This window comes from Sander vitreus, chromosome 23 (assembly GCF_031162955.1).
Source record: "Sander vitreus isolate 19-12246 chromosome 23, sanVit1, whole genome shotgun sequence".
NCBI classification, from domain to species: Eukaryota; Metazoa; Chordata; class Actinopteri; order Perciformes; family Percidae; genus Sander; species Sander vitreus.
The window spans coordinates 11996514-12022535 of NC_135877.1; the positions used below are offsets into that span (position 1 = coordinate 11996514).

The 26022-nt window shown below is 41.6% G+C and overlaps 1 protein-coding gene across 1 annotated transcript; it reads left to right on the forward strand.

The window, feature by feature from the left end:
* Nucleotides 1-204: 204 nt before the first annotated feature.
* On the forward strand, nt 205-20728 carry LOC144537720 (actin nucleation-promoting factor WASL-like). The gene is made up of 11 exons (XM_078281568.1): nt 205-637; nt 7691-7825; nt 8123-8209; nt 9864-9960; nt 12053-12076; nt 15771-15954; nt 16693-16735; nt 18144-18297; nt 19072-19616; nt 19707-19815; nt 20508-20728. Exons 1-11 carry the CDS (start codon nt 533-535, stop codon nt 20567-20569), a joined length of 1545 nt encoding a protein of 514 aa, XP_078137694.1. The 5' UTR covers nt 205-532; the 3' UTR covers nt 20570-20728.
* Nucleotides 20729-26022: the final 5294 nt, after the last annotated feature.

Genomic DNA, 26022 nt, shown 5'->3' on the forward strand with positions numbered 1-26022 from the left:
CGGATAGGACCAAACCATCTCCATGGGAGGGTGCTGAGAATTGTAATTTTATTAAGCACAATTCCCTCACTGGAATTATACCAGAATGTAATTGCATATTTAAATTATTTAAATATAAATGTCTTACCATTTGCCGTGTCAACGTTGTCTCTAAGTGATTATGAGGAACACAGCTGGGAAAAGTGTGGTCCCCATTCCTAGATAGTGGATTCGTCCTTACACTGCCATGTTGGATGGAACTGGCTCTGGGCTCTCTGGCGGACGGACTTCCCAGGAAACTTTTTGCCGTTTTCCTTCTTTGCTCAGTCGCTGCAATTTTGACCTTATTGTAAAGAGGAGCGGGGCGTCGCAGTGCATCCCTAAACGGCATACATTTTTTGGCACCCCAGTCTTGCGGACCTCCGGGATAAATCAAACCGGTGTAAGGGGATCGAAGGAAGGCCACGGATGACCGAGGGATTGTTTATGTATCTTTTTGGATCTCATATAACGAGTTACAGTCGTTGCAGACTTTATAAATTGATCTCTAATAATGAGTGGACATCCGTCACAACGGCGGCTAACAAATGTCGGTTCGATACTACTAACACCGCAGGAAAATGAATCCCTTTTCAATTACCTTGGCAGGAAATGCATGGTAAGTTGTTTTCCATCAAATTGTTGTACGATAGCTGGCTAAGAAAAAAAAGCTAATGCAGCTAACTTGCACCGTGTTTCCTGTCCCGAGACGGGAGATAAGGCAATAGCTGAGGTGTAACGGTGTGTTTGTGACCTATAGTTTTATGTTGTGATTTCGCAGGTAACGTGTATGTTTCCCTGGGAAACACTTAAGACTTCTAACTCGAGAGGTTGGTTTGTTTTGACAGCAGAGGCGACGAGGGAGGGCTGGGAGCGAACGACTGGGTTCAACGTCCCGTTTGGGACGGTGACATTTAGGCAACAGCAAGTTTCATTCCAGCCCTCGGCCTCCGCTGGTACGCCCTTAACTTTAAGCTTGTCACACCTGAAATCATCCAGGGAATCCTGACATTCCGTTGTCACCTAGCCTGACTGCACTAAGCCTAGCATTTGGCAGAGTGGAGTTAATTGTCGGGGTTATTGGAGCTGTTAAATCCATCAGCGCGAAGCAATGATTTTGCACTGGCATTACATAACATAGCTGGATCTTGGTTGTTTTCGGGAAGAAAGAGAAGAATGTGCCCATCAGACTTGGTTGAGGACAACGCTGACTAGCTAAAAGTCCTCCCTAATGCAAGACTTTTTAGTCACAAAATCTTAAGGAGAAGGCAGTAGGAGTAGCCTGCTGTAGCACAAGTGTGGCAGTCAAGATGAGTAGTGCACTGTCACGACTCAATATTGTGAGATGATTGAGTATGGTATTACGTAACACGTGTAGAATTCAGCTGAGTCATTTTTATGTTCTCCTTGTGCACTGTGTCTGTAGCTACATAGCCCCATTCCCAGTAGATTGTAGCCACATTTTATGAAAGACATTTACAGAGCTGCATCAATAACATATCTTAATCTCATATTTCTTTTATATGTTTGCTTTTTCATCTTTATGATCATGCAGGACAGGATGTTTCCCCGTTTTCCTATTAGTCAACCATACCCACTGGCTGTTAAATCTAAATATTAATCAACTATGTAAACAATTGGAGCAGGTAAAACTAATATTAACACACTCTGGGGCATCAGATAGAAGATGTTTGCCTTCCAGAGTGGCTTTAATGTTTGACTCCCACTTTTTTGCTTGCATTTAGCTGGTGGTTAGTAGTTTCACATCCATATTCTGGTTGTCCTATACAATTAAATAGGAAATTGGACTGAATGGTAGACAGTATGTAGGCTTAATATAGTAATGCACATGCAGATGCATACTCTGATGGGCACTGTGGCTTGCAGTGTTGTGTATCTTGCGACCAGCAGACATAGAACAGTTTTGACCCTTTGTCTCACCAACATTCTTAATGTAGTAATGAAACTTGCAAGCCTTTCACTGTAAAGTTGGGTGCTCTCAGCAATGAGGGTTGTTGCTAAATCAGCCTATAGCCTGAAGAAGGTGTGTGGTCAGAAGGCCTACAATGAGAAGCAGGGTGGGAGATCGTTTCCAATTTCCTCTTAGCAACACAGTTATTCTGTCACAATTTGAAAATTGTATCATTCCCCTGACCATAGCAGCTAAGTAGACTGTTACCCAGTGATATCAGCTGGAAAGAATGTCACACCTTCACCTGTCATTGATAGCCTTTACAGATAAGACATGTTTAAAGTCAAGGTGTCAGATAATTAAAGTAAAGTACAACTGTGTTTTTGGCATAGCATAGCCAAGTTTGCTCTATAGATATGGGTCAGTCCAAGAGGCGATGTGTTTAACACACGCAGGCGGGAGACAAAAGTGTACATATCTGCATTTCTCTTGCCTAGTGTGTAGACTATGACCCAAACGGGATGTTGAACCCAATATTATATAATATATAATAATCACCTCATTGCAGGGAACCAGTCATGCTCTTTGTGTGTGAGGATTCTCTGTGTGTACCCATGTTTTTGAAAGGCTACCTCACCCATGGCACATTACGTCAGACCTGTATGTGATCACATGGTGGGCTGCCCTGCCTCCTCCTTTGCAAGTTTCTGAGGCATGTCTTCCTACACTCTATAACCTGTTTAAAAATCCAATGACGACATTCCTCTGGCATTCTGGCAAATGTGTCACTCAGCATGTGACAGAGACATGGAATCAGGAACATTCCTCACAGTCCTACGCTCTTGTATGTCAGTACACGTCTTTGCATGCAGAGAGAGTTTGGGAGAGGCAGACTGTGTATGTGTGTGGGAGAGAGAGATTGGAGGAGACAGACATTGTCTGTCTCCCCCCACTAGTCTAATTAGAATGCCCACCAGTGATTTTGAGGCTGGCTGAGTGATTGTGCCTTATTTAATGTACTTATTATGCAGAAAATGTAAGAATCACAGAGTCACCTTTACTTCTTTTTTTTTTTTTTTTTTTGTGCTTTCTAAGATGCAGAGCTATTAGTTGGCTCCGTGCAGGTGAATTAGACTTGATTTATTCTAGCTGTAAAAGGCTTGTTTGTATACTAGCTAATTCTTTGAAATTAGCTGAGCTCTCCTGGCCTGTGTGTCTGTTTCAAATCTTAGCAGTAAAGAAGGAGATTTTATTTTCGACAGTGATACAAAGGGCAACCTTTTTTGCACAGCATTGTTTCGGGAGTTGTCTTTTGTATTGTTGCTCTACTGACATCGAATTAAAATTGCCCACACGACAAATTCCGCGGCTATCTTTTTTTTTGCCTGTTGCTTGGACCGTGGCGGTCTATCGCCACGAAAAGATTCCATGACCCTACGGCGAGGCAAGTGTCCATTCAAATCATTAAGAAATAAATTGATTCATTTTCTTTCTTTATATTGTGATGTGTGTGTGTGTGTAATAAATTAGTGACACTGATTTGTGAGATCAGACATTGTTTGAATCTTACATTTTTCCAAAGAAACATACATAATAGAGCATACACATCATGACATTTATGGTTTGTTGTGTAACTTACATCATATTTTAGGAATCACATGCAAATGTTTCAACCTGCATTATGATTGTCTGAATAATTTAGCCGCCACACATGTGCATCAAGAAAAAGGAACCCATACAGGTACATACACAGTGGTCTTACTCATTAGTTTTACTCATTGGTATTCCTTCTGCTGCTTTCACCATCAGCAACACTGTCTGACTGGGCAAGAGGTGGAAGGGGTCCAATTCACACTGTGTGTGTGTGTGTGTGTGTGTGTGTGTCTGTGTGTCTGTGTAGACTGCCTGATCAGCAGTCCCGTCCTACAGGAAGTCCCGTGGTCGGCCTCCTTTGGTGTTTTTGTGCTGGAGAAGTGGAACATGACTCCTCTTTTCCCCCACTTTACCCTCATTCTTGCCATTCTTTCTCTCTTTTAGTCTCATTCACATTTGCCCATTTTATGTCATCTGCTCATATCCCTCCTTTTCTGCCATTCCTATTTCTCTTTCAGCCCTTCTTCAAACCCGCTTTTGCATCTCTTCCAAAGTTCTTTTTTCTTACTGTACATCACTTCCCTCCTCTTTTACATCTACACTCTCCCTTTGTCCCTCTTCTTTCCCTCACTGCGTCAGCCACTGATCCTTTCTTGTTTTTCTTCCCACTCCTTCCAATCTTTTTAGTCGCTTTCTCTCCGGAAGAGCTTGTGAAGAGGTGTAATGGGGCCTAATTTGTGCCAATATGGAACAGCTTGACCAAATGGCTGACGGACGACATTCAAATTAGAACGTCAGCTATAGTTCACACTGCAGAAAGCAAGGAGGACATAAGTGAGCAGTTTTTGCAAACACAACCTCAATGTCCAGGCTCTTTTTAATCCAATCAGAGTAAAACTCTGCCTTCTTCAAGGCAGTTTCTAGACTCGCTGCATAGAGACAGTAGTTGCAACCTCCTCATTTCACAAATATTTTGTTCACAATTAGGCCTGATAATTTGCGTTTCACAAAATGCTGTGTGAACATGTATATTTTACAATTTTCTGTGCTGTATTTCTCATATCTAACTATTAATGTTGTCCTTATTTCATAAATGGTTAAAACCTTATGACTTTGAACACAGCTTCCACCCCTTTAACAAATAGTTAATTACAGACTTATTTTTTTTGGGGAAGTACGCAAGGCAGTAAGCATGATCGGTCCGCGTACAGTAAAGGCAATGAGTCTGTGTTACCTTATTTGACAGAAATCTATGCATTTTCCTGTTATTTCTGACAATTTGATAAACAAAAATGTATATTATGCATGAGTAAATAAAACCCCAATTAACAAAACTTGTTAAAATAATATTAATATTTAAATAAATCATGGGAGGGTTTGGTACAGCCTGACTCTGGAGATAAAACTGAGATTAGCTCTCATATTCAAGTATATGTTCAAACGGTTGTTCAATTGCTGTTTTTATTCTCAATTTTTGTCATTTTGTTGCTGGTGATTTTCCTTTGGGGCTGGTTAAAACCTCTTTGGGGGGCGCCAACAAATCCTCTAAACAGGAATAAACCCTGGCTTCATCATTGTAATGGAACTATGTAGAAACTGAGCGTGTTGGAGAACAAGTCCATAAGAGACAGAGAATGTATCCGTTAGAGAGTGTGAATGTAAGAGTGAGTGTTTTTTGTCGGGTTTTGATGACGCCATAGACGGAGCTCCACTTCCTGCAGCCTTTGGCCCTGTCAGGAACAATCAGCGCTCCATTGGGCAGATAAAGCCTCAGAGCCTGGACACCATTACAGCCATTGTTACAAAGAAATTCCATCATGAAGTAGAATTCATATTATCATATTTTTCAGATTTCAGAATTTCTGATCCAAATCCTAACAAACGAGCTGTAATGCTGCTAAGAAGCTAAATGTTTTGTATGAATATGAATATCTTCTACATGCAGTGCTAAAATACAAATTGCCTCTCTGACAACATAGTTTTTAAGTCATGTTAATGCTGGGTTAAGTTGCATGCTTGTCAACTAGTAGTTGGACTGAGCTATACAATTGAAATCAATATTGTGGGAGAATACACTGATAGGCTGATGTTCTGCAGCATAATTCCTTCTGCGAGGTTACACTCAGATTCACACGCCATCACTATGGTGTGTAACGGCTCCTCTGCATGTGCTCGTGTTATTCTGTTACCTCATGTTGCCTGTGTTGTGTGCAGATTAATAGTTAGTCATGCAACGTTGCTACAAAACCCAACTCCCTGTATGAAGAGCTGTGGTGCGTTATGATCAGGTCTCATTAGTCCTGCTGGAGAGACATGTTTTTCAGGAACCTTTGTAGCATCTCAGAAACTTTACCTGCAGTTTCTGAACTTCGTTTAAGTCTTGGTTCCTGGATTGTGGTTCCTTCACTCAAAAAGTAGCCTTGTGGTGGAGTTTATTGTCCTGAGGTTTTCTGGCTGGTCAAAACCTTTTTCAATATTAGGACTAGGGACAGGAATTTCTAATGTTATTGAAGTTGAATCTACAACTGTACTGTTGCTGACTTCCCGCCCAGTCTACAAACGAGCAAGTGTCTTGCTGCTTTTCTGCCTCTGCACATCTGTTTCATTCAAACATCACATTTACACAACACTAAATTACAACAAGCAACACAAGGGCTCGGTATGTCATCTTAAAGATTGCAGTAGTTCCTGGAACTATTGAGTTGAATAGGCCCAGGAGATCACCAGGCATTTGCCTTGTAGGTGCTATTGCTTTTATCTGTGTGGTAATGACTGTGAACCCAGACCCCTCTGTGTGAGTGAACCCCTGCAGCAACCTGTTAAACCTGTGGGAGTCTGATCTTTGGGTGTGGGTGTGTGTGGGGGGGTGTGTGTGTCATTAGGCAGTTAAGTCTCAGACTGACAGTCTTTGTCTTTAACCCCACTGCTTCCCCAGCGTTACACAACTAAACTACACATATGTTTGTGTATATACTGATGATGTAACGTTTAAAGCAGAGTCTTAAACTAGTTATGATGATGATAAAAAAAAAGTGTGTGTGTGTTTTGAAATGTGCTCTTGTTGTTGTTTGTGCATTTAGGCCTATATTATGAAAGAGACAGACTCAAGCGCAGGCAGTTGAGTTCAAGAACATGTGTGAACAGCTGTATTTAGATCATGCCACTGATTTTCTTTGAGATTTAGGTCGGGGCAACTCGAGGATTTAACCACATTTGTTCAGAAACTATTTCTGCAAAATGCTGTGTTAACAACAGTGCCACAAAGCTGCACCTTTGTCGATCTCCCCTCATTGCTTCCTTTTATCCTTTCATATCTCGCAGTGCCTGCAGCTGGAAAGCACACAGCATGTTACAACAACTATCATGTATCATGTTAGGATTATTGTTCAGTGCATGATGAGTCCAGTTTCTGCAAGACATTGAGTTTTGAGTTCTGCCTAAATACAAGCCGATGACAGGCCACTTGGTATTTCTAAGGCAATATGGCTTTGTTCTGAAATATGTACAATATATCTCGTTAAAAAAAAAAAAAGGCAACTCCTAATTTTGCCAGATGCGCATAGCATGCACTTCTTGATTATTGGCTCCTCCCAAACATTTTACCATTTGGAACATCCTTAAAGATGGTGGGCTTTACTTAATATCTGAGTGATGGGCCTGAGAAAGTAGCACAGAGGAGGCAAGGATCCATAAATGAATTGGAAATAGAAAAGAAGTCATTGCCACCTCACTGACCAAGGAGTTCGGGGATTTAGTGGCCGATGTGATCTTTTTGAACCTCGGTGGAATGCTGTACTGTACACACAGACTGATGCAGTGCTCTATCACCAGCATCGCCGCTCACAGATCTGGAGTTTTGCAAACACAGGCTTGACGGATTTAAATAGATGATTAGTTAACAAAAACCTTGAAGCCCACATTGTTACTCAAGCTACATTAAGTTGTAATCAGTTTATTAGTTTAATAAGAAACAATCTATTTATATTCTGTTAGTACAGTATGCATTTTATTTCATTACCATCTTGTGGTGTGCTGTCTTAAAACCACTGTGAGATACATTTATATGGCTACAAAAACACACTGCTTATGTAATATCCATTAAGCAACACAGGATAAGTGTGACTATCTCTCTCTCTCTCCCTCCCTCCCCGCTCTCTCTCTCTCTAGTCATTGTCTTCAGCAGTGGTCCAGGTGTTCACAGCAGATAGGAACTCCAGCTGGACCAAGAGATGCTGCGGAGTGGCCTGTCTGGTCAAAGACAACCCCCTACGATCCTACTTCATCAGGGTCTTGGACATCAAGGTAAGTAAATACAAAGCAGCGAGCGCTTCTGCACATTGATGAGTCACATCATTGTGGTTCTGCACTGTAGTAGCTGGCAGATGATGCATACTCAACCACAACTAATATCCAGTCATGGCGCACCGCCATTGGATATTCATGACAACCTTATTTTTTTTTATAGCCGCACAGTAGAATCTGTGGGATGTCGGCTCATTTAAGACCTATAGCATTAAGCGGTCTGTTGTAATATAGGTAGGTATAATTTGTATTTATTGAATTTCATTTATTCAACCTGGTCTTTGTGTTTTTCCACAGGATGGTAAGATGATGTTTGAACAGGAGCTGTACAACAACTTCAGCATCTACCTCCCCAAACCTTACTTCATCACATTTGCTGGAGATGTGAGTTTCCTTCTCGGCTGCTTTCTCTTGTTATTTCTGATCGTCTGTATTCTAGGTCAGCACCCAGACTTGGTCGTAGACGAACACTTTTTTTTTTTTTTTTTTTTATTGTTATATTTATGTTGATTCATATGTATTCATGAACATGTAGCTGGAGAGGGAAGCAGTATTGTTTAAGATAACCTCAGTGTCTGCCTCTCATGCAGTCAAGGTCTGTACATAAGAGACATGTCATTGAGAAAACCATCATCAAAGAAACCGAATATTTAAATGAAAACTTAGCAAGTCAAATTGACAACACTTAAGCGTTTTTCCATTACATGGTACCTGCTCGACTCGACACACTGTGCGTCTGTTTTCCATTGCAGATTTTAGTACCGCCTCAGCGTGGCTGGTCGTTATATGCCGGCTCGACGCAAACACCAGCGCACAAGTATAAACATCAGGCCACTTGAGCTTGTTTTACAGTTCTGTGGAGGCTCCACGCAGAGCTTTCGCCGTATACTATGTAAGTGGCCTGATGGTTATACTTGTGCGCTGGTGCGTGCGTCGAGCCGGCCATGTGTGTGTGTACGTAGGCTACGGCGAAAGCTCTGCCTGGAGCCTCCGCAGAACTGTAAAACAAGCGGCGCCGCAGGAAACTGCCGTGACCTAACGCGACACACAGAACGTGGAAGGTGTGTTGTTGTTGCCACAGCCAGAAGACACATTTAGTTTCAAATGAAGCTGGAGGCAGCAAAAAAAAAAACACAGCTGGCGAAACTATGTCACCTTTTCGGCTCGCCTCAGCTCGCTTGGAACCTCGACTGAGGTGGTACTAAAAAAAGTACCTGTTAGCAGGTACCAGGTACTTTTTTTTCGTAATGGAAAACCAAAAAAGGCGAGTAGAGTCGAGGCGAGTCGAGCAGGTACCACGTAATGGAAAAGCGACTATAGCCACTGCTTTTAAAGACATTTTCTCAAAGACACTTCTATCTAAGTGGTGCAAAAAATGTTGGGTCACTTGTAAAGTAAATTTAAACCTGTTTCACAAGTGTTTCTCTGTTTGTTCAGCCAAACAAAAAGCACCCGTCTGCCACGTTGTAAACACTACACACCTGCACTGACATTCACAATGGGCCTAGTAGGTCCAAATTGTGTTTTCAGGAACCAGCTTTGAAAAGCACAAAAAAAACAACTTTGAAACAGATTCAAAACTGGTTATTAATGGAGATAATTTTGTTTTAAGTTTGCTACAGTTTTTTTTTTTTTTAATAATTCTTCAAAATGTCTATACAGAAAGTCTACTGGTAAACTGCCATGAGAAGCATGTGTTAGCCAAATTCCAGGTTTGCCCACCAAAAGACAATTTGACATCTATTCCCATCATGTCAAACATTGTTTGTAAAACATCCTAACTTTATGTCATCTAAAGCACTTCTTGTGACACTTGTATTTGTGGAGCAAACATCTTAGTTGGAGGGTACTGTGGCTCAGACTCCAGCTGACCACGAGTTATGTGGGACTGCTGATTTTGGTGATAAGACTGGGACTGTATGCACATTCAGAAATTCCATCAAGGATATGAGGTAGTTAGGTGGGTAGTAGTTGGCACTTGACAAGAAATAAATTGACTTTACAAATGTATTTGTATCACTTTGTTCTGTGTTTACAGACATGCCAAGTGGGTCTGAACTTTGCCAGTGAGGAGGAGACCAAGCGTTTTCGTAGCCACGTAACAGATCTTATTGGGAGAAGACAGAGGAAATCGGGTACCAACTTACTCCTGCTGCCGACATGCCTACAAAGCTACTGTACCTACTGACCTAACTTGCTGAAAAAAATGACACGTTTAGCACATTTTTTTATCTTGTGTTTAAAATATTCCATCTTTAAAAAAAAATCTTATTTCAAGTAAAACCATTTTACTACAGGGATAAAAAGTTTAGAACGTTTTTCAAAATAATGAATTTAGCAACAATTTAGGAATGGTTTGTGTGTCTTTGAAAAGTGCAATTAGAGGTTTTGGCTTGACCAGTGTGAGCACAAGATCAAATTTAATTTCTAAACTTGTCATTATTTACAGCACTCAACCACACAGAACTGGGTCAAAAAAAAGCTCTGAATTTCAATACATGAACAAAATGAATTCTGAGGCATGGGACTGAATGCAACAATGTATTCCAGCTGGAATGTGAGATGTTATTTTGGGCCCAACATTTGAGTCTTAAACCAGTCCTTCACCAGAGTGTCATGTATTGAAAATGGTTGTGGGTTTTTCTTGCCTTGGTCTGTTACTATATACTATACTATCAGATCTTCTTCTTCTGATCATCTGCAATCTCTTCCCAGGTCTTAGAACCTTTGATTACACATATCCCCATTTTCAAACTTAGTCATTAAGGTGCTCATATGGAATTTACAGAGTCAAAGAACAACAAGATTTAACAATTCTGTCTTTCAGTGAAAGGTCATCTACAAATCCAATCTTTGTTCACCATTCAAATATATCTTTACAAAATGTTCTCAATTTTGGTGCTGTGATAAAACCTTTCAGCCAGTTTGTGCCTTTGTCACAGAAACCGCTTACAGTCAACGGGAGGATTCTGGATCAGTTTTCTTTCAAATGTTTATGATAACTCAGACACCACCAGATTTTTTAGCAAAACCTCAGGGATGCATCACAACACTGCACCCAGGGGTTTAATGAAATATGCTGATTGGCCCAAGGGGGGCACTACAGTTTCAGGTTAAAATGAGCAAAAGACATGAATGAGCAGCTGTGAGAAGGAATTCATCTCTCATGGGCATAATATTTAATAATCCAGAGGTGGCGTGTCATGTATTGAACATGGGGATTTCTATTATATTACCATTTTGCCCTTTTTATTCACGAGAATAATGCATAAATAGCACTAAAGAAATGTGGTTTTGTTAAACAAAGTGTGCTTAACATTTACATGGTTTTCATCCAGCACCAACAATTAGACTTTGGGAGTGCAAAACTAGAAGGCAATCCTACAAAGTTTTGTTTTGCATTATAACTTCTATCTTATCTAACTGAGGAAATGAGCCACACAGACTGAGGATTCAATTGAGAACACATTGTTGATGTAAAGCCGTACAGATGCAAATTTTAAATGTGTTAGTGGCACTCAGGCTTTAACTTTCATCATCACATGCTTGATTAAGACCGTTCGTCTTCCTCCTTCCTCTTCTGCCGGTCATTTCCTGATCCCTCAAATGGATCCTTCTTTCATCTTTTCCTTTTCACCCCTTTGCCTAATTGGGTGCCTAATGTTGTCTTCAAGGCTTCTTCTGACCTTCATCTATTGGAAAACTCCAGTCATCCGTAGTTTGAAGTGTGTTTGTCAATGTCATTAATTAGCGGTTACTGTATATTCTTTATATTACTTTATGGGAGATAAGGAGAAACGTGTATTGTCCTCTACAAAGTTGTGTGTGTGCGAGAGTGTGTGCGACACGCTCGATGGTGTTTTAAGCCCCTAACGTTTCCTTCAAGGCAGCCTGCGACCGTTGACTTCAAGGCACCTAACCTTAACCCTAACCATTGTTTAATCCTAGTGCCTTCCAGGCAGCGCTGCCTGTAAGGAGATTTTGGGGGTTTAAAATACAGATAAACATGTGACACGCTAACCAAACACTTTGCTTAGCAATCTTTTCAAATAACTTTCCGTTCTGTGCACCACATGCACCCGCTGAGCTCCGCACTTGCAAACCAATACACTCTCTTCTCTTTGTACATCTGCACTCTGACTCACGCGCACATCTTCGCTTCTCACTAACAACAACCCACTACTGAGCACAGGATTGTAATGATTGCATTTGTCTGTGTGTTCACAGAGAAAAGACGCGACCCTCCAAATGGTATGTTATCCACTGTTTACTGCCGATAGCTTCACAAATAAACAGAAGATAATCAGACCTGTGTCTGGCGGCATTGGCAACATTTGTGTCAATCCGTTTGGTATGTTGTCAGATGGCTGAACTTTCAGGATCATTCAGATTTTTGTGCTACTTGGCAACAATACAAGACTGTATTTGATTTCCTAACATTGTGAAAAGTATGTTCATATTCTATGTATGAAACCTCAACGATTGATTATACAAACGCAGACTAGTTAAATTGCACCTATTGTCAACTAAATCAACAGCTGTCAACAAACTATGTATTTACATTGTCTAGTAAGACATCAGCTGTGTCCCATTTCAATACAGCATACTAACTCTAAGCAGGTGTGTTTAAAAAGGGACACAAAACAGTCAGTATACATAATAAAAACACTAGATGTGTGAGTGTGCTGATGATGTACACTACTATACCACAATGCAATGCACAAAGGAAATGGAGGAGCTGCTCATAGCGGGAAAAACTCATTGTAGATGGAGGTGAAAATGCTCCAGGAACAACTAAAAAACAATTCTTCAGAAAAACATTTAGCTTTCTCTTAAATCCGCAGTGGCATTATATAATTGCAGTTTGATAGATATGTATCGGTGAAAGTCTTGTGATGTTCAGTTGTTGTTGCTTACAGAGCCACTAATGCAGGGTTGGGAACTTCTTAGAAATGTGTAGATTATGTGTGTATATTTAAAATGAATGGAATCATGCAGGAATCTGGAGTTAAAGAAAGCACATAGATCATAACACCATTACAATGCAGTTGCACACAGTCTAAGCTAACATTACAGCGTCCTGTGGTGGAGTCTTGATTTGTGAACGACGTGCCCGTCATGGCCCGACCCTCGCTCAGTGTGGTCTGATGATTAAAAAGATGGAATACTTTTGTGGATATGCCCACGTGTTTGTGGACAGACAGCCTCGTATGACACAGGAGGGAGCCAGTTTGGGACTGACCGACAGCATGATTTGACCCAGCTGGCTTATAAATATATCTGCGTGTGCGCATGAGGCCATGCTGTAAACCATTTTGGGATAATGGTTGACTTCATTTACACCCAAGATTATAATTTCTCTCTTATGTCGCTGTTTTTAAGATCGTCAAGTGTCCTCAAAAAGGAATGCGTTCCATTTACCTGCGCCTAATTATACTGTCGTGCATTAATGTTTCTACCAGTTTCTATCTTGGATTTGTCATGCATGGTTTCAGTTTCTGAACAAGTGCATTGTTGTGTGTGAATTGGTCCTTGTCCTCCCACAGGAATATCTTCTCTCCATCTCCATCTGTCTCACTCTAACTTCCCATTACAGCATCATAGCTCTGTTACTGTCATCTCCAGTCTGTTTTTTTTTTTTTCTTTTCTTTTTCTTTTCCATCTATTCTGCCCTTTTCTCTTGCTGCCCTTTCCAGCTCTCCCCTGCTCATCATTTGTCCCCATCTGCCCTCTGGGCCCTCCCTTATTTAATATGTCTTCATTTTATTATTTTCTTTCTTCTTTCTCCTTTATTGCTCTGCAGTCCTCCTCTCCCCCCCCCCAAGATTAACATGGGATTATTATGCATGGCTGGGTTTTAATGGTTACGTAAAACCCAGCACTAAATCCAGAATGATTTGCTGGGATTAGATCCATTTGTGTGTTTTTGCAGGGAGAGGGAGGAGATGGTAGTGGAGGTGGGTGGAGAAATGTTTGCAGCGAGCCAATCCGAGCCAGATAATCTGACAGTGCTCCCTGCTGAGATGGAAAGTCAAGGGAATAGAAAATGTTTGCAAAACTGCTCCAAAATATGCAGAGCTCAGACAGACGGATAAAGCAGGGAAAGAGAAATTTGGTGAATAATTTGCATAGAAGAAAACTGTTGCCGTGATGGAAGGAATGTAAGAGGAAGAGTAAACTTTGGCTGGCTGGCTAAGTGTTGGCTGGCTCTTCTCCCTTCTGATAGCATCGCTGGATGTCTGCCGTCACAGCTCAGCATGCGTGTAAACTCCACCAGATGTCTGATGAGGATATTAATTCAGCAAACTGTTGCACCAAGTCAGTCACAAGTTGTCTTATTTTACTGCGCTGGTGTTTTGGTCGTGTTTTGGAAACCTTTGGAATCATCTTGACTTTCAGGTTTCAGCAAAGAAGAAACCCTTTTCCCTGAGAAGACTGGAATCAATTCTGAAACGAGACAACAAGTGGATTGTGCTTTTTACCTGCTTACAAAGTCCTATTAAAGAGGAAGTTGACCTTTTTGGCAAAGCAGTCTGTCCCTGTAGGATGACAATATTTCTTTCTTGACTGAGAAAGCCTTCTTCTCAGTCCGTTTCTGAACCACAAACCTACATTTGAATCGTTTGTTTGAACCAGGATCTTCCTTGGTGTCTCCATCTGAGCTTGTTCTCGCCGTATTGCTCATGCCCGGTCAGCTGCTACCATGATGTTCTGCACCACCTTCCTGTCTGCTCCCTCTGATGAACTTAATTGTGACAGCAATGGAGGAGGAGGAAGAAGAGGAGGAGCAGCAGTAAGAGGTGGAGGTTTGAGCCCAGGGAGCTGCCTGTCCACTTTACACTGCCTGGTGCTCCCTCAGGACGAACTGTACCCATCGCTCCCCGACCCGCCTGCTCAGCTCTCCGTATCCCCGAAAGAGCCAGCTCACAACTTGGTCAACAAGATGCTCCTTGGTGTCAGTATGAGCACCTGCAGAGCAAGAGATGGTGGGTGTATTTGGGACAGGGTGAGAAGGCGACGTAGCCGGTCAGCCTCGCCCTCACCCAGCAAAAGACCCCAGAGTCCATGTAGTGAGAGTGTTAAAGGTATGTTCTACAGCTGAGGCACTGGTACCTCTCATTGTTGATTGGAAATGCCCGTTGTTTGGCTGGAGGTGGTCGTTGCGGTGGAGTTACTGTTAGCGTCTGCTCAATTTGATAGCTTGTTAGCAGTTCACATTATCATGTGTAGTTAAATGACGTGGGTGTATCTGGGTCACGTGTGCCCAGTCCAATTCAATTTTATTAAAAAAAAAAGTAATCTATCCCATTCTCTACATTGTTGTGTTAACATAAATATTGTTCTCCGTCATTGCAGTTAAAATGGGTTGTGATGTTTGGTCATCCCCCAGAGATTGTATGGCTTTTTGTTTTGTCCATTTGTGCTGTTTGGTAACTCATTGTTATTTCTGCCAGATGTGAATCTCAATAAGACTTTCCTGGATATGTAAGGGTTTTAAGTAAATAAAATAATATTCATTTACATAGCTGACAGTTACATATATTCCAAGATATGTTCACACCCACAAACCCAAATAAAATTGCCAGACCTCTCTGTGCCAAACATAGTCTGTAATAGCTATTAAATAACTGATTACACAACTGAAGGAGCACTGCTGGCCCTGAAAAGCCCCGTGATTAGAATTCAACTTGGACCCAAGGTCATTGTTTGAATGAAATGTTCAGTTAACATGCCAGCATTGTCACAATTATGCCAGACATATCATTTGTAGCCCTTTTTGTGTGGAAAAAGGTTCAACATTTAAAAAGTACTCCTCCTTGGGATGTAGTGGAAAACCCCACAACAAGGTTTTGTCTCTATATTTTAATGAAACTGACTGTCTTCCATGCATTCCACATTGGCTGTATTATATACACCCTTTTCTTTATTCTCTGTTATTTTTAAGGCCCGACGTTGCCCATGGCTACCGTCGACATCAAAAACCCAGAGATCAGCAATGTTCAGCGTTACCATAACAACTCTCAGGTGAACAACATTGTGCACTCGTCCTTCCAGAAGAGGGAGAAAAAGGGCAAGGCGAAGAAGAAGAGGTTGACCAAGGCAGACATCGGCACACCGAGCAACTTCCAGTGAGTCAGCACAGGCACCAGTAGGGTGGGGTGCAGTTTGGGTGGTGGATAAACATTGTCATCCCTTTTATAACTGTCAAACACATGCCAATTTGAGTGATCCGGCAAACCTTGAAGGCATTCAGCCTATAGGTGGCGCTACATGATAAAATGAAATGGCCACAACTCGGCGGTCCTGATTCTCACTTGTACAGTTCATCCTTTAGCAAAGCCCTTATACTGCCAGACAGTATGGTTGTCTATCTGAATGTGATTCCATGGAGATACAGATGCAGGATACAAATGCAGATTAAACATTTGTCTCTATGAACCGACAGCACAAGACTGTTGGTCATTGAGTTTATTGTACATGTTTCCAATATGACATGTTGCCCCAGAGTCTTATATTCCTCTCGTCCATATAAGCCCTGGTGAATGTGGAGGAATTAATCTAGGCCGTCTTTATTCAGAATCCAATCCTATACAGTGTGTAGTATGATTGGTAATGCAGGGAGCTCTGTGCTGTGCTTTCAGGAATAGTCAGTGGCAGCTCTTATAGTCTTTTATAGATGCTGCAGGTTACCAATGGGCCACCTGGAAAAACATTTTTTTTAAATTTTGCAGCAGTCTAACAAACCTCATCTTGTGTGTCTCTTCTCTTTTTCTTTTTTGGAGAAATGTACTGTACATAGCTTCTGCCATCTCCTCTCCGTTTCTTTTATGTTATCTCACATGCTCATTCTTCCGCTTCTCTCACAGGCACATCGGGCACGTCGGTTGGGATCCGAATACAGGTTTTGATGTAAGTGCAACGCAAAACTGTAATGTTAATGTGTGTTTGTATGCATGTCTCTGCACACGTTGGAGTACGTGACCTCTGGATAGTCTTAAAACATGGCCCCTAGTTTATCTGTTTGTCAGTCACCCATACCTCTTCCAGACAGATTTTTCAAATTTAATATCGGCTCCCAAATGTTAAGCCGAGCTGCGCGGCCAAGTCGTCGGGAGTGTTACACAAGGAGATTTTGCAGGGAAGAGAATCAACCTGCATCTGCATAATCCACGGACTCGTTCCCAAAAAGCATCATCAATAATTATGCTGGATGATAAGTATGATGTCATGCAGGTCAGAGGACTTACTCCGTCAGGAAATGAAAAAGATGAAATTCAGATGATTTATTTTTTTTAAGTCAATGCTTTCAAGGATTGATTTGAATGGGTGACGTCAGTTGCATAAAGCTTGCTCACCTCTCAAATCGTTGGGCTTAAAGCTGGAGCACAAATAAGTGGATTCACAAATAAGCCAGGGATGTATTTTTTAATCTTACCAGCTAAAATGTTTTCTTGTTTCTTTTCTATCCTTACACCATAGATACTGTAGATAAAGCACTCACCTTTTTTAAGTGATAATCCACCCCAAAAAGTATCAAGTTTGTGTTTTTTTTACACAGCACGTCAGCTGTGGTCAACTTGAACGACAGTAACAATGGACATAAACAGCGACCAGTTGTTGTAGGAAATAAGTATTATAGTAAAATCTGAAGATGAGGATCATAATCTGCCAAGAGCAGTAACTGCACCAGGATGTGGCATTTAGCACAGTGAACCTAGAAACAGGACATAATGGCACAATGTAATCACCAGTATACTGTATTATTAGGGGCTTTCTCTTCCTCTTCTCATCATCTCTGCTGGCAACAGAACACGATATGAAAAACGAAAACAGTTGAAGGAGGAACTTTTGTAACACGTAATTATAAAAGGCCCTGGCCAGATCTGTTCTCGCTTGATCTCTCACTCAAACCTGGGTTAATGAGAACTCCTTTTCTTCCTGGGTGCCAACCTGGTAGTGTTACCCCACTCCACCAGGTGGCAGCATAATGGCTGACATTGTGGTCTCATTTTGAGCTATCTTCATATCTGAAAGTGTCTTCACATAGGCCAGTGTAACGTCACAAATGAGAAAAAGAAAGTTACCTCTCACAGACTCTGTCTTTCCTGGATAAACCAGTTGATGTGGTCGAACAGATTTCCAACAGCCAGTGTCAAACGGTGTAATCCTGCTTTTTCAAATGTCCCTTCTAATCCTAACTGCAGTCACGTAATGTGTTACTGAGCTGCAAAGCTCATAAATACAGATTAAAAACCAGTGAAATCACATCACAGATCTTAACACATAAGGCATGAGATTCTCTGTTTTCTTTCTTCAGCTAAATAACTTGGACCCAGAGCTGAAGAATCTGTTTGATATGTGCGGCATCTCCGAGGCTCAGCTGAAGGACAAGGAGACCTCGAAGGTTATCTACGACTTCATTGAGAAGAAAGGAGGCGTAGAAGCTGTCAAAAATGAGCTACGGAGACAAGGTGAGGCAGATGCACTGTTGGGAATACACACTGTCTTCTATCCTTCAAAAATATGTGTTTACTGTCATAGTAGCAAAAAGGAATTGGGGGGATTGACCAGATTTTTTTTCTTTGGACAAAAAAAGAGAAGATCCCGAACTTTTGCAAAGTCCACAGTCAACTACACTTTGCAGGACACTTGCCATTATGAAATATGTTTTTAAAGGGTGATTTAAAAACAAATCAGACAGTCTAATTAGTGTGGTGGTTTTATCCCCAGGTCCGCCCAGGTGGAGTGGTACGTTTTTATGCATGATCTGCTGTGACAGACTGTGCATGTTATGTGGGATTGATTTAATAATTCAGTTATATTAGCGTGTGAGGTTTTTGCCGTTTCTGAAGTTCAGTGTTTGACTCTGTCGACAACCGGAGAGACTGCATTCCTACACAGATTTTCAAATGACGACATTAACATGAGACACATGCGACAAGGCTGCCCCCAGTGGCTGGATTGTATAACTGCATGATGCTTTGACGCTAGCGAGAATTGGAAAACTGATGAGCATTTTTTGACAGATGTGCTGTGAAATCCTTTGTGACAATGCAGATCTTCAGTCTGTCCCTTCATGGAATTATCTTATTAAAAAAATACATGGAATGAAATCTGGATGTTCTTCGAGGCTGCAGTGTGAACTCCGAATAAACACCGTGAACTCTGCGTAATGACGACTACATGACAATGACTCTTTTTTTTTTTTTTTTTTAACTTCCAAATTTTTTTTGTTTTCTCTCCAGCTCCCCCGCCCCCTCCATCCAGAGGCGGCCCTCCTCCCCCACCCCCACACCACAGCTCAGCCCCTCCTCCTCCCCCTCCTCCTGCCAGGGGGCGAGGTGCCCCGCCACCGCCTCCCCCCTCCAGAGCACCCATCTCTGCGCCCCCTCCTCCCCCGCCATCTCGACCGGGCATGTCCGCTCCACCGCCTCCCCCGCCCAGCCGAGGCTCTCTCCCGCCTCCCCCTCCACCAGCCCATGCCTCAATTCATGCGGCGCCCCCCCCACCACCTCCTCCCTCATCCTCAACTCCATACAGTACCGGCGCACCGCCTCCTCCCCCTCCTCCTCCCCCGCCCCCTGGCCCTCCGCCCCCTGCCCCTCCGCTGCCCACCGAGGCTAATGGAGGGGACAGCGGTCTGCCCTCAACCGGCAAGCCGGCACTGCTTAGTCAGATCAGAGAAGGCACCCAGCTGAAGAAGGTGGAACAGAAAGAGAGGCCGGTGTCCAACAACACCGGCAGAGACGCACTTCTGGACCAAATCCGGCAAGGAATCCAACTCAAAGCGGTCAGTACTCGTTGGTTACGCGACGCACGCCTCGATCAAATGTGCACTCACGTGTATCCCGGGCTTTAACCCGTGCTGTCTTCTTTACAGAGGGAAGACAACACCGACTCGACCCCTTCCACCCCGGCTCCCTCGGCAGGCATCGTCGGGGCCCTGATGGAGGTGATGCAGAAACGGAGCAAGGCTATTCACTCTTCAGGTACACGCATACATTCACCAAGCATTCACCATCCACTCAACGAGCTTGTAGCGTTGTTTTCCTGCCTCCTGTCATGCACAGTAGAAATCCACAGGAATGTGTACATACTGTTATTAGTTCAAAACTTACCATACTTTAACATGATATTACATTTACTTAGCAAATGCTTTTTGTCCAAAGCGACTTACAATAAGCTCTGATTATTCCACAATTAATTTGAGTGGATGCTGGGGACTTGAGGTTAACGCTGCACGAGTGCTTTGAGAAGTTTGCCCTGCCTCTTCAACCTTTTTTGAAAATGGAGCAGTTGCTTGAGACTCAGACTTTGAGTCATTTCCTTGTCAGATGACGCACCGTCTCCAAAATACAAATCCGATTTTCACCACTTCCTCATTAGTGTCGAACAACCTCGCAGGTTCCCTTTTTTCCCTCCAGTTTAAGCCTCTCAGCGGAGGAGACTTTTCTTCCCTTAAAATTGATTCAAAGAAGATACAAAAGGGAAGGTTTACTCTTCAACAGACGGAAAAATATTACATTTAATATTATAGTTCTCGCTACCGCAAGTACATGCTAACTTTACCTGGAAACGGAAGTGCTTTGGACAGTGTCATTGTTTTGATTTCTAAAAGGATAGAACATCTTTTCAACTGTTTTCAGTCCACTTCATGTGAATGTCTTCTTCTCTTCTGCAGATGAGGACGACGACGATGAAGATGAGGAGGACTTTGAGGATGATGATGAATGGGAGGACTAGCGACATTTTGTGTCTTTTCTTCTTTTCCTCTCCAACCCGTGGATGATTATGACACTAAAATAGTTTTTGTCTTTCTAAAAAGAAATCTTTAATTTCAAAATTCTAAATGTAAATGTTCTATCAATTTGCTGTATATTTTTGTTGCCTTCATGCTTTTATTAATCTGTGCAATACCTCATTTAATCTGTAAATGTTTGTCGTTCTCATTATCTTAGGTTGTTGTATCTTCATCTCTCAACCATGTCTGTCTCTATTCCGTTGGCTCCATCTCTGATATGTCACATATCTCATTTGAACCGCGTTCTGCTCTTTCCATCGTTCTGCATCTCTTTCTCCTCCTCCCACGTCAACAACTCTTTGATGTTCATCACCTCCATCTGTCACTCTTCATCGCCATCCTTCATATCTAGTGCCTCCCATCACACGTGTTCCCTCCCTGTCACTCTCACGCTCCCAGTCCCGAGATTAACATGCAATTTTACATCAAGTTGTCTCTTGGATTTGAATGTTTTTGTTTTCTTTTGGTCATTGTTTGAAGGGTGGGCTTAGTCACCGCAAGTCCTCTATCAGTTGTGTCTTCATTGTTCGTCGGGGGGGGGGGGTTAAATATTTTCATACCCTATTGCTCTCTAGTTTATTTTTACTTATTCAAATGATCCTAGTTTAGCACTCATATTTTCTTAAAACAAAGATAGAAAACAAGGAAAGCTCTTTTTGGAATATTTAGCTTAATTTGCTGTCGACTGTAAATTTGCTCCAGAGTTTTGAGTCTTGTTATATTTTTGCACATATTGAAAGAGGAGACTCGCTGCATGAATACAGGACATTTTCAGGTCTGTATCATTATGGAACATACATATGCTTTAAGTAATGAGGCACTTGGACATTAAGCATTTTTTACCGTTTACCCATGACACTACATACAGTACACGCATGGAGGGAGTAGCCCACAGTGTTATGGCTGGCTATCTGCTGTGAATTCTTCTTCTTTTTTGTCACTGTCACACTACAGATTCAGTTGAAATTGTTTTTTTGTTTTTTTTACAATAGCAAGCAGAGTATTAATAAATGCCTGTTTGTTTGAATCAGGTTATTCATCATGTAACGCTTGAGGAATAAAGACATTTTAGTTTTACACACCTGATGCTTTTAATGGGTCCATATGCTAAGTTACTGTACAGAAACAGCGGGGCTAAAGTAGTGTTTTTCCTGTTGTAGTCACCAAGTGCTGACACAATTTTTAGGGAGAAACTCTAGATTCATGGCATTATTCAAACAAGTATCAATATTTTCTTGAATAACTAGGAAATCATGAGATAATATAGGAATCGCTTATAAAAAAAGAACTGACAGTGGTCAATTATTCCCAACAAAGACGAAATAGTCAGACGTCGCAATGTATTTCATCCAAACTAAATAATATGTACCAATATTTCTGGCTATGTGTAGATTTAAAGGACAATACAATACTTCCAAATTGTTACAACAATTTTAAAAAAGGATTTGAAAATCTGCTTTTTGATAAAAGACAACTGACTTGTCCCTATGTGGTAAAACCATCTAGTCTGGCTTAAAACTAAATATATATATATATATATATATATATATATATATATATATACACACACACACTAAAATATCTATCTAAAGTTAGCTAACATTAGCCAGCATATCCTAACTGGTCATCCCAGATCAAAAAAGGCTGTAGCAACAAAACCTATTGAGTGCATTTTATTGTGAATGACCTTAACTTTTCATTTGTAAGAGGAAAGTGTGTTAATTCCTCTTTCAAAAGTTTTAGTCTCACTTTAAGTCTTCGTATTGAAGGGCACCAGAGCTGCTAACTGCTAACCCCTTTTTCCTTTAAGAGTCAAACATAAAGCTTGACCTTCCAGGATTTCTCTACGGTTGCCATGTTAGCATTTTGCACATGCTAACAAGTAGCATGCCTATGTTGCTGTTATGTTGTGGAGAGCAGAAATACAGAAATGTCTTTACCACAGTGTAGCAAATATCCAGAAAAGATTTCAAAATGTTTCTTTTTTTCTTTGACAGTGAAAAAGGAATGTTGGTGTCCTCTTTAAATTCTGTCTTTGAGAGACAAATTGTCACTTGTTGATGTCAGAGCTGACCTCTTGTTGAATATCAAGATACTTTTGGGGGAAAACCTAGCCATGTTTTCGCTGATGTTAGCTTCTGTAGGTGACTCGGTTAATAAGATGTTATGGACACCAAGCCTTATCGATGAGGCTTGACAAATAATGAACCCTTACATTGTACACTCCAATAAAAGGTTGATATTTACATACTCTGGCATTTGGGCTTCCTTTACCTTAACAAACTGTTATAATACATTTTTCTTCCCAAAACCTTTGTTTTTAGGACTCATAATTTTGGCGGGGGGGGAATTCTGGTTTATTTTTGTGTATAGGGTTTAGAAGTCTAACTTGTTACGGTTGAATGATGTTTAAAGATTAGAATTCTTAGGGAAAAGACATGGTTATCGTGATACTTGATGTGCACAGACTTTGTTGCACTTGTGTAAGAGAGCATGATCTCTGTGTGTGTGTGTGTGTGTGTGTGTGTCATCCCCTGCAATACACAGCCAGACAGGGAGTTGGATAGATCTGAGAACAGCTGAGCAGAGGATTATTGTACCATTTCACCCACTGAGCCAGGTAGAAATGAAAACTAGGTGAGTGAGGGACAAAGCATAAGCATGGCCTGGGGTGACCTCTAGCTCACCCAGCAAGAGCATGCGCCCCATGTAGGCTGAGGCCTTTGCAGCAGCCCGGGTTCGAGTCCGACCTGCGCCCCTTTGCTGCGTGTCATCTCCCATCTCTCTCCCACATTTCCTATCCACTGTTTCTCACTCTGAAATAAAGGGGGGGAAAAAAGACCCAAAAAAATAATCTCAAAAGAAATAAATAAAAAAAAAGCATGGCCATTCAATATTTTTAGAAGTCACTTCAAGAACTGACACTGTAAGTGTAAGGGTGACCATTACACAATGACCACAACAATTCTATGCCTCTACCATTTATTTATAGCTGATTGTCCACATCAGCTAAGAGACACCACACACTGTATCAGTTCTCTTTGCTGCAGAGTTTATGAGAGGGATTAGAGCGGGTATGACACTTTCCACAAGCACCCCTGACCAACACATACAATACACACATACAAACAAACAAAAGCATTTATAGAAGTGACAGAGCACTATTTGTATTTTGACTCTGTCAATTGTTACACTCAGTGTTGACTTTTTGTCTGATGAAACTTGTTAATAAGTATAATAAACTGGCTACAATATTACATCACCTGTGATGCAAAATGTTTGCAACTCTGCAATCGGGGCTAGATAGCATACATAATTACACTACTCACAAAAAGTTAGGGATATCTGGCTTTCGGGTGAAATTTATGGAAAATGTAAAAAGTTCAAGCTACAGTGGTATTATATCATGAAAGTAGGGCATTTAAGTAGAAGCATGCAGTAACAGTGCTGGGTATACCACAACAAAAAATGTCAATGTCTCACTAACTTGTCATGTTTCCTTGAGCATCAATTACAGCTTGACAACAACGTCTCATACTGTCCACAAGTCAAGTTATTGTCTGCTGAGGCATGGCATCCCACTCTACTTGAAGGGCAGCCCTCAGGTCATTGAGGTTCTGGGGTACAGAGTTACGGGCCTCAACACGGTGACTGAGCTGATTCCATAGGTTTTCTATGGGATTCAGGTCTGGAGAAAGTGCGGGCCACCCCATTTGAGGTATCCCGGTCTCCAGCAGCCGTTCCCTAATGATGCGACCTCGATGAGCTGGAGCATTGTCATCCTGGAGTTGAGTGGCATTCATCATCTGGTTCCGCAGGGCACTGTTCACAATGAAGTGGTCATCAGTGTGGGATGTGGCCAATGGGCGTCCACTTCTATGCCTTTTTGTGACTCTTCCAGTCTCTCTGAATCTCTGTTGCAACCTGCTGATGACTCTGTGACACTCTAAGCTCAGTGGCCACTTCCCTCTGAGAACATCCTGTTTGAAGCCTCGCAATGGCGAGGTACTGTTGATCAATTTTTAGGTGTCGTCTTGGTCTCATGATGTCAAAATGTGAACAGCATGATGAGGAGGACTGTTTAAATACCAATTCTAATTGAACCAGGAAATGTATTGGTCGATTCATGGATCAAACACCTGTTGTGTGAATTTCACCGTTTAGCTCCTTGATAGAGAACAGCAAGTTGTGCAGAAAGTACTGAAACATTGAACTGTTGGACATGCACATTCAAAAGTTTAGAGAAGGTCACATTAAGTTCACCTGTAAAGGTTATAGTGGATTTTAGGTTCATCCTGAAATTTCTCCCGAAAGCCGAATATCCTTGACTTTTTGTGAGTAGTGTATATACATTATATAAAAACTTATTGTTGCTGTTACAATACAGCCAGATGTCCAATACCTTGCTTGTTTAGCTAAGTAGAAATCAAAAGTAGGATATTAGGTCAATAGGTTATTGGTGAAATTGCACTTTTAGTAAACTTGAAGCTAGATTTGCAGTTTAGGGTTTCAGCAGTTTAAAATTAGTACTGTAGAATAGCAGGAAGTCTCTACATTTTATGGAAGGATCCCCCTAGTGACAGTTTGACAGATATGACAAAGTGCTGTGCTTAAGTAGAGAACATTTTATTCTTAGGACACTTAGTTAGTAAGGAATGCATTGTACATACTGAGCTGCCGTACTTGGGAAGGCCATTGAGGAGACAGCTTTTCGGCATGAGGATTGTACACTGCATAGGAGCTTATCTCAGTTCTGTCCAAGTCTTGTTTAAGGTCGGATGGAAATCACCAAATGATTACTTAAATTTGGTAGCTCCCTATGTTAAAAAGGTTTCAGTTCAGCAGTCATATCTCAGGATGTCTAACGTCAAAACTTCCCACAAGTACTTAAAGGCATCAACATGCAAGGCTGCAAAATAATCTATGCTGTCATTTGCACTACCATAATTGTTAATTCTTAGCACCAATCTGGTGCAATTGGAAACTTTCTACAAAGAAGATTTTGTACAATGCTAAGATTAATGAAAAGCCTCTACGGTAGGAAATCACTCTGTGGTATACTTTGGGAAATGGTTTGCCATAATGTAATTTGTAGATTTCTCATTGTTGCCACCCTAGAGCCCCAGCTGGACTGTGGATTTAGGAGTCAGGGAATTCTTCCAAGACACATCAACAAATACAGGACTGGGATTAGGATGCTAATAGCTCACATCCCTCAGCCCCTGGCTTCCCCCCCCCTCACATGCTTTTGGTCTCTCCTTCTCAACCTGTCACCTCTCTCTCTCTCTCTCTCTCTCTCTCTCTCTCTCTCTCTCCCCAAGTGTCTCTACTCATCTCCCTCTATCAGTCTCTCCCTCCCTTTATATCTTGTCAATGTGTCTCTTTTGATGTGTTA

What these genes read in the sequence shown, in the direction of transcription:
- LOC144537720 (XM_078281568.1), top strand. Translation starts at nt 533, where the DNA reads ATGAGTGGACATCCGTCACAACGGCGGCTAACAAATGTCGGTTCGATA. An exon ending in TCAGGGTCTTGGACATCAAG is followed by an intron (nt 7,826 to 8,122) that starts GTAAGTAAATAC and finishes GTTTTTCCACAG; the next exon opens with GATGGTAAGATGATGTTTGA. An exon ending in GAGAAGACAGAGGAAATCGG is followed by an intron (nt 9,961 to 12,052) that starts GTACCAACTTAC and finishes GTGTGTTCACAG; the next exon opens with AGAAAAGACGCGACCCTCCA.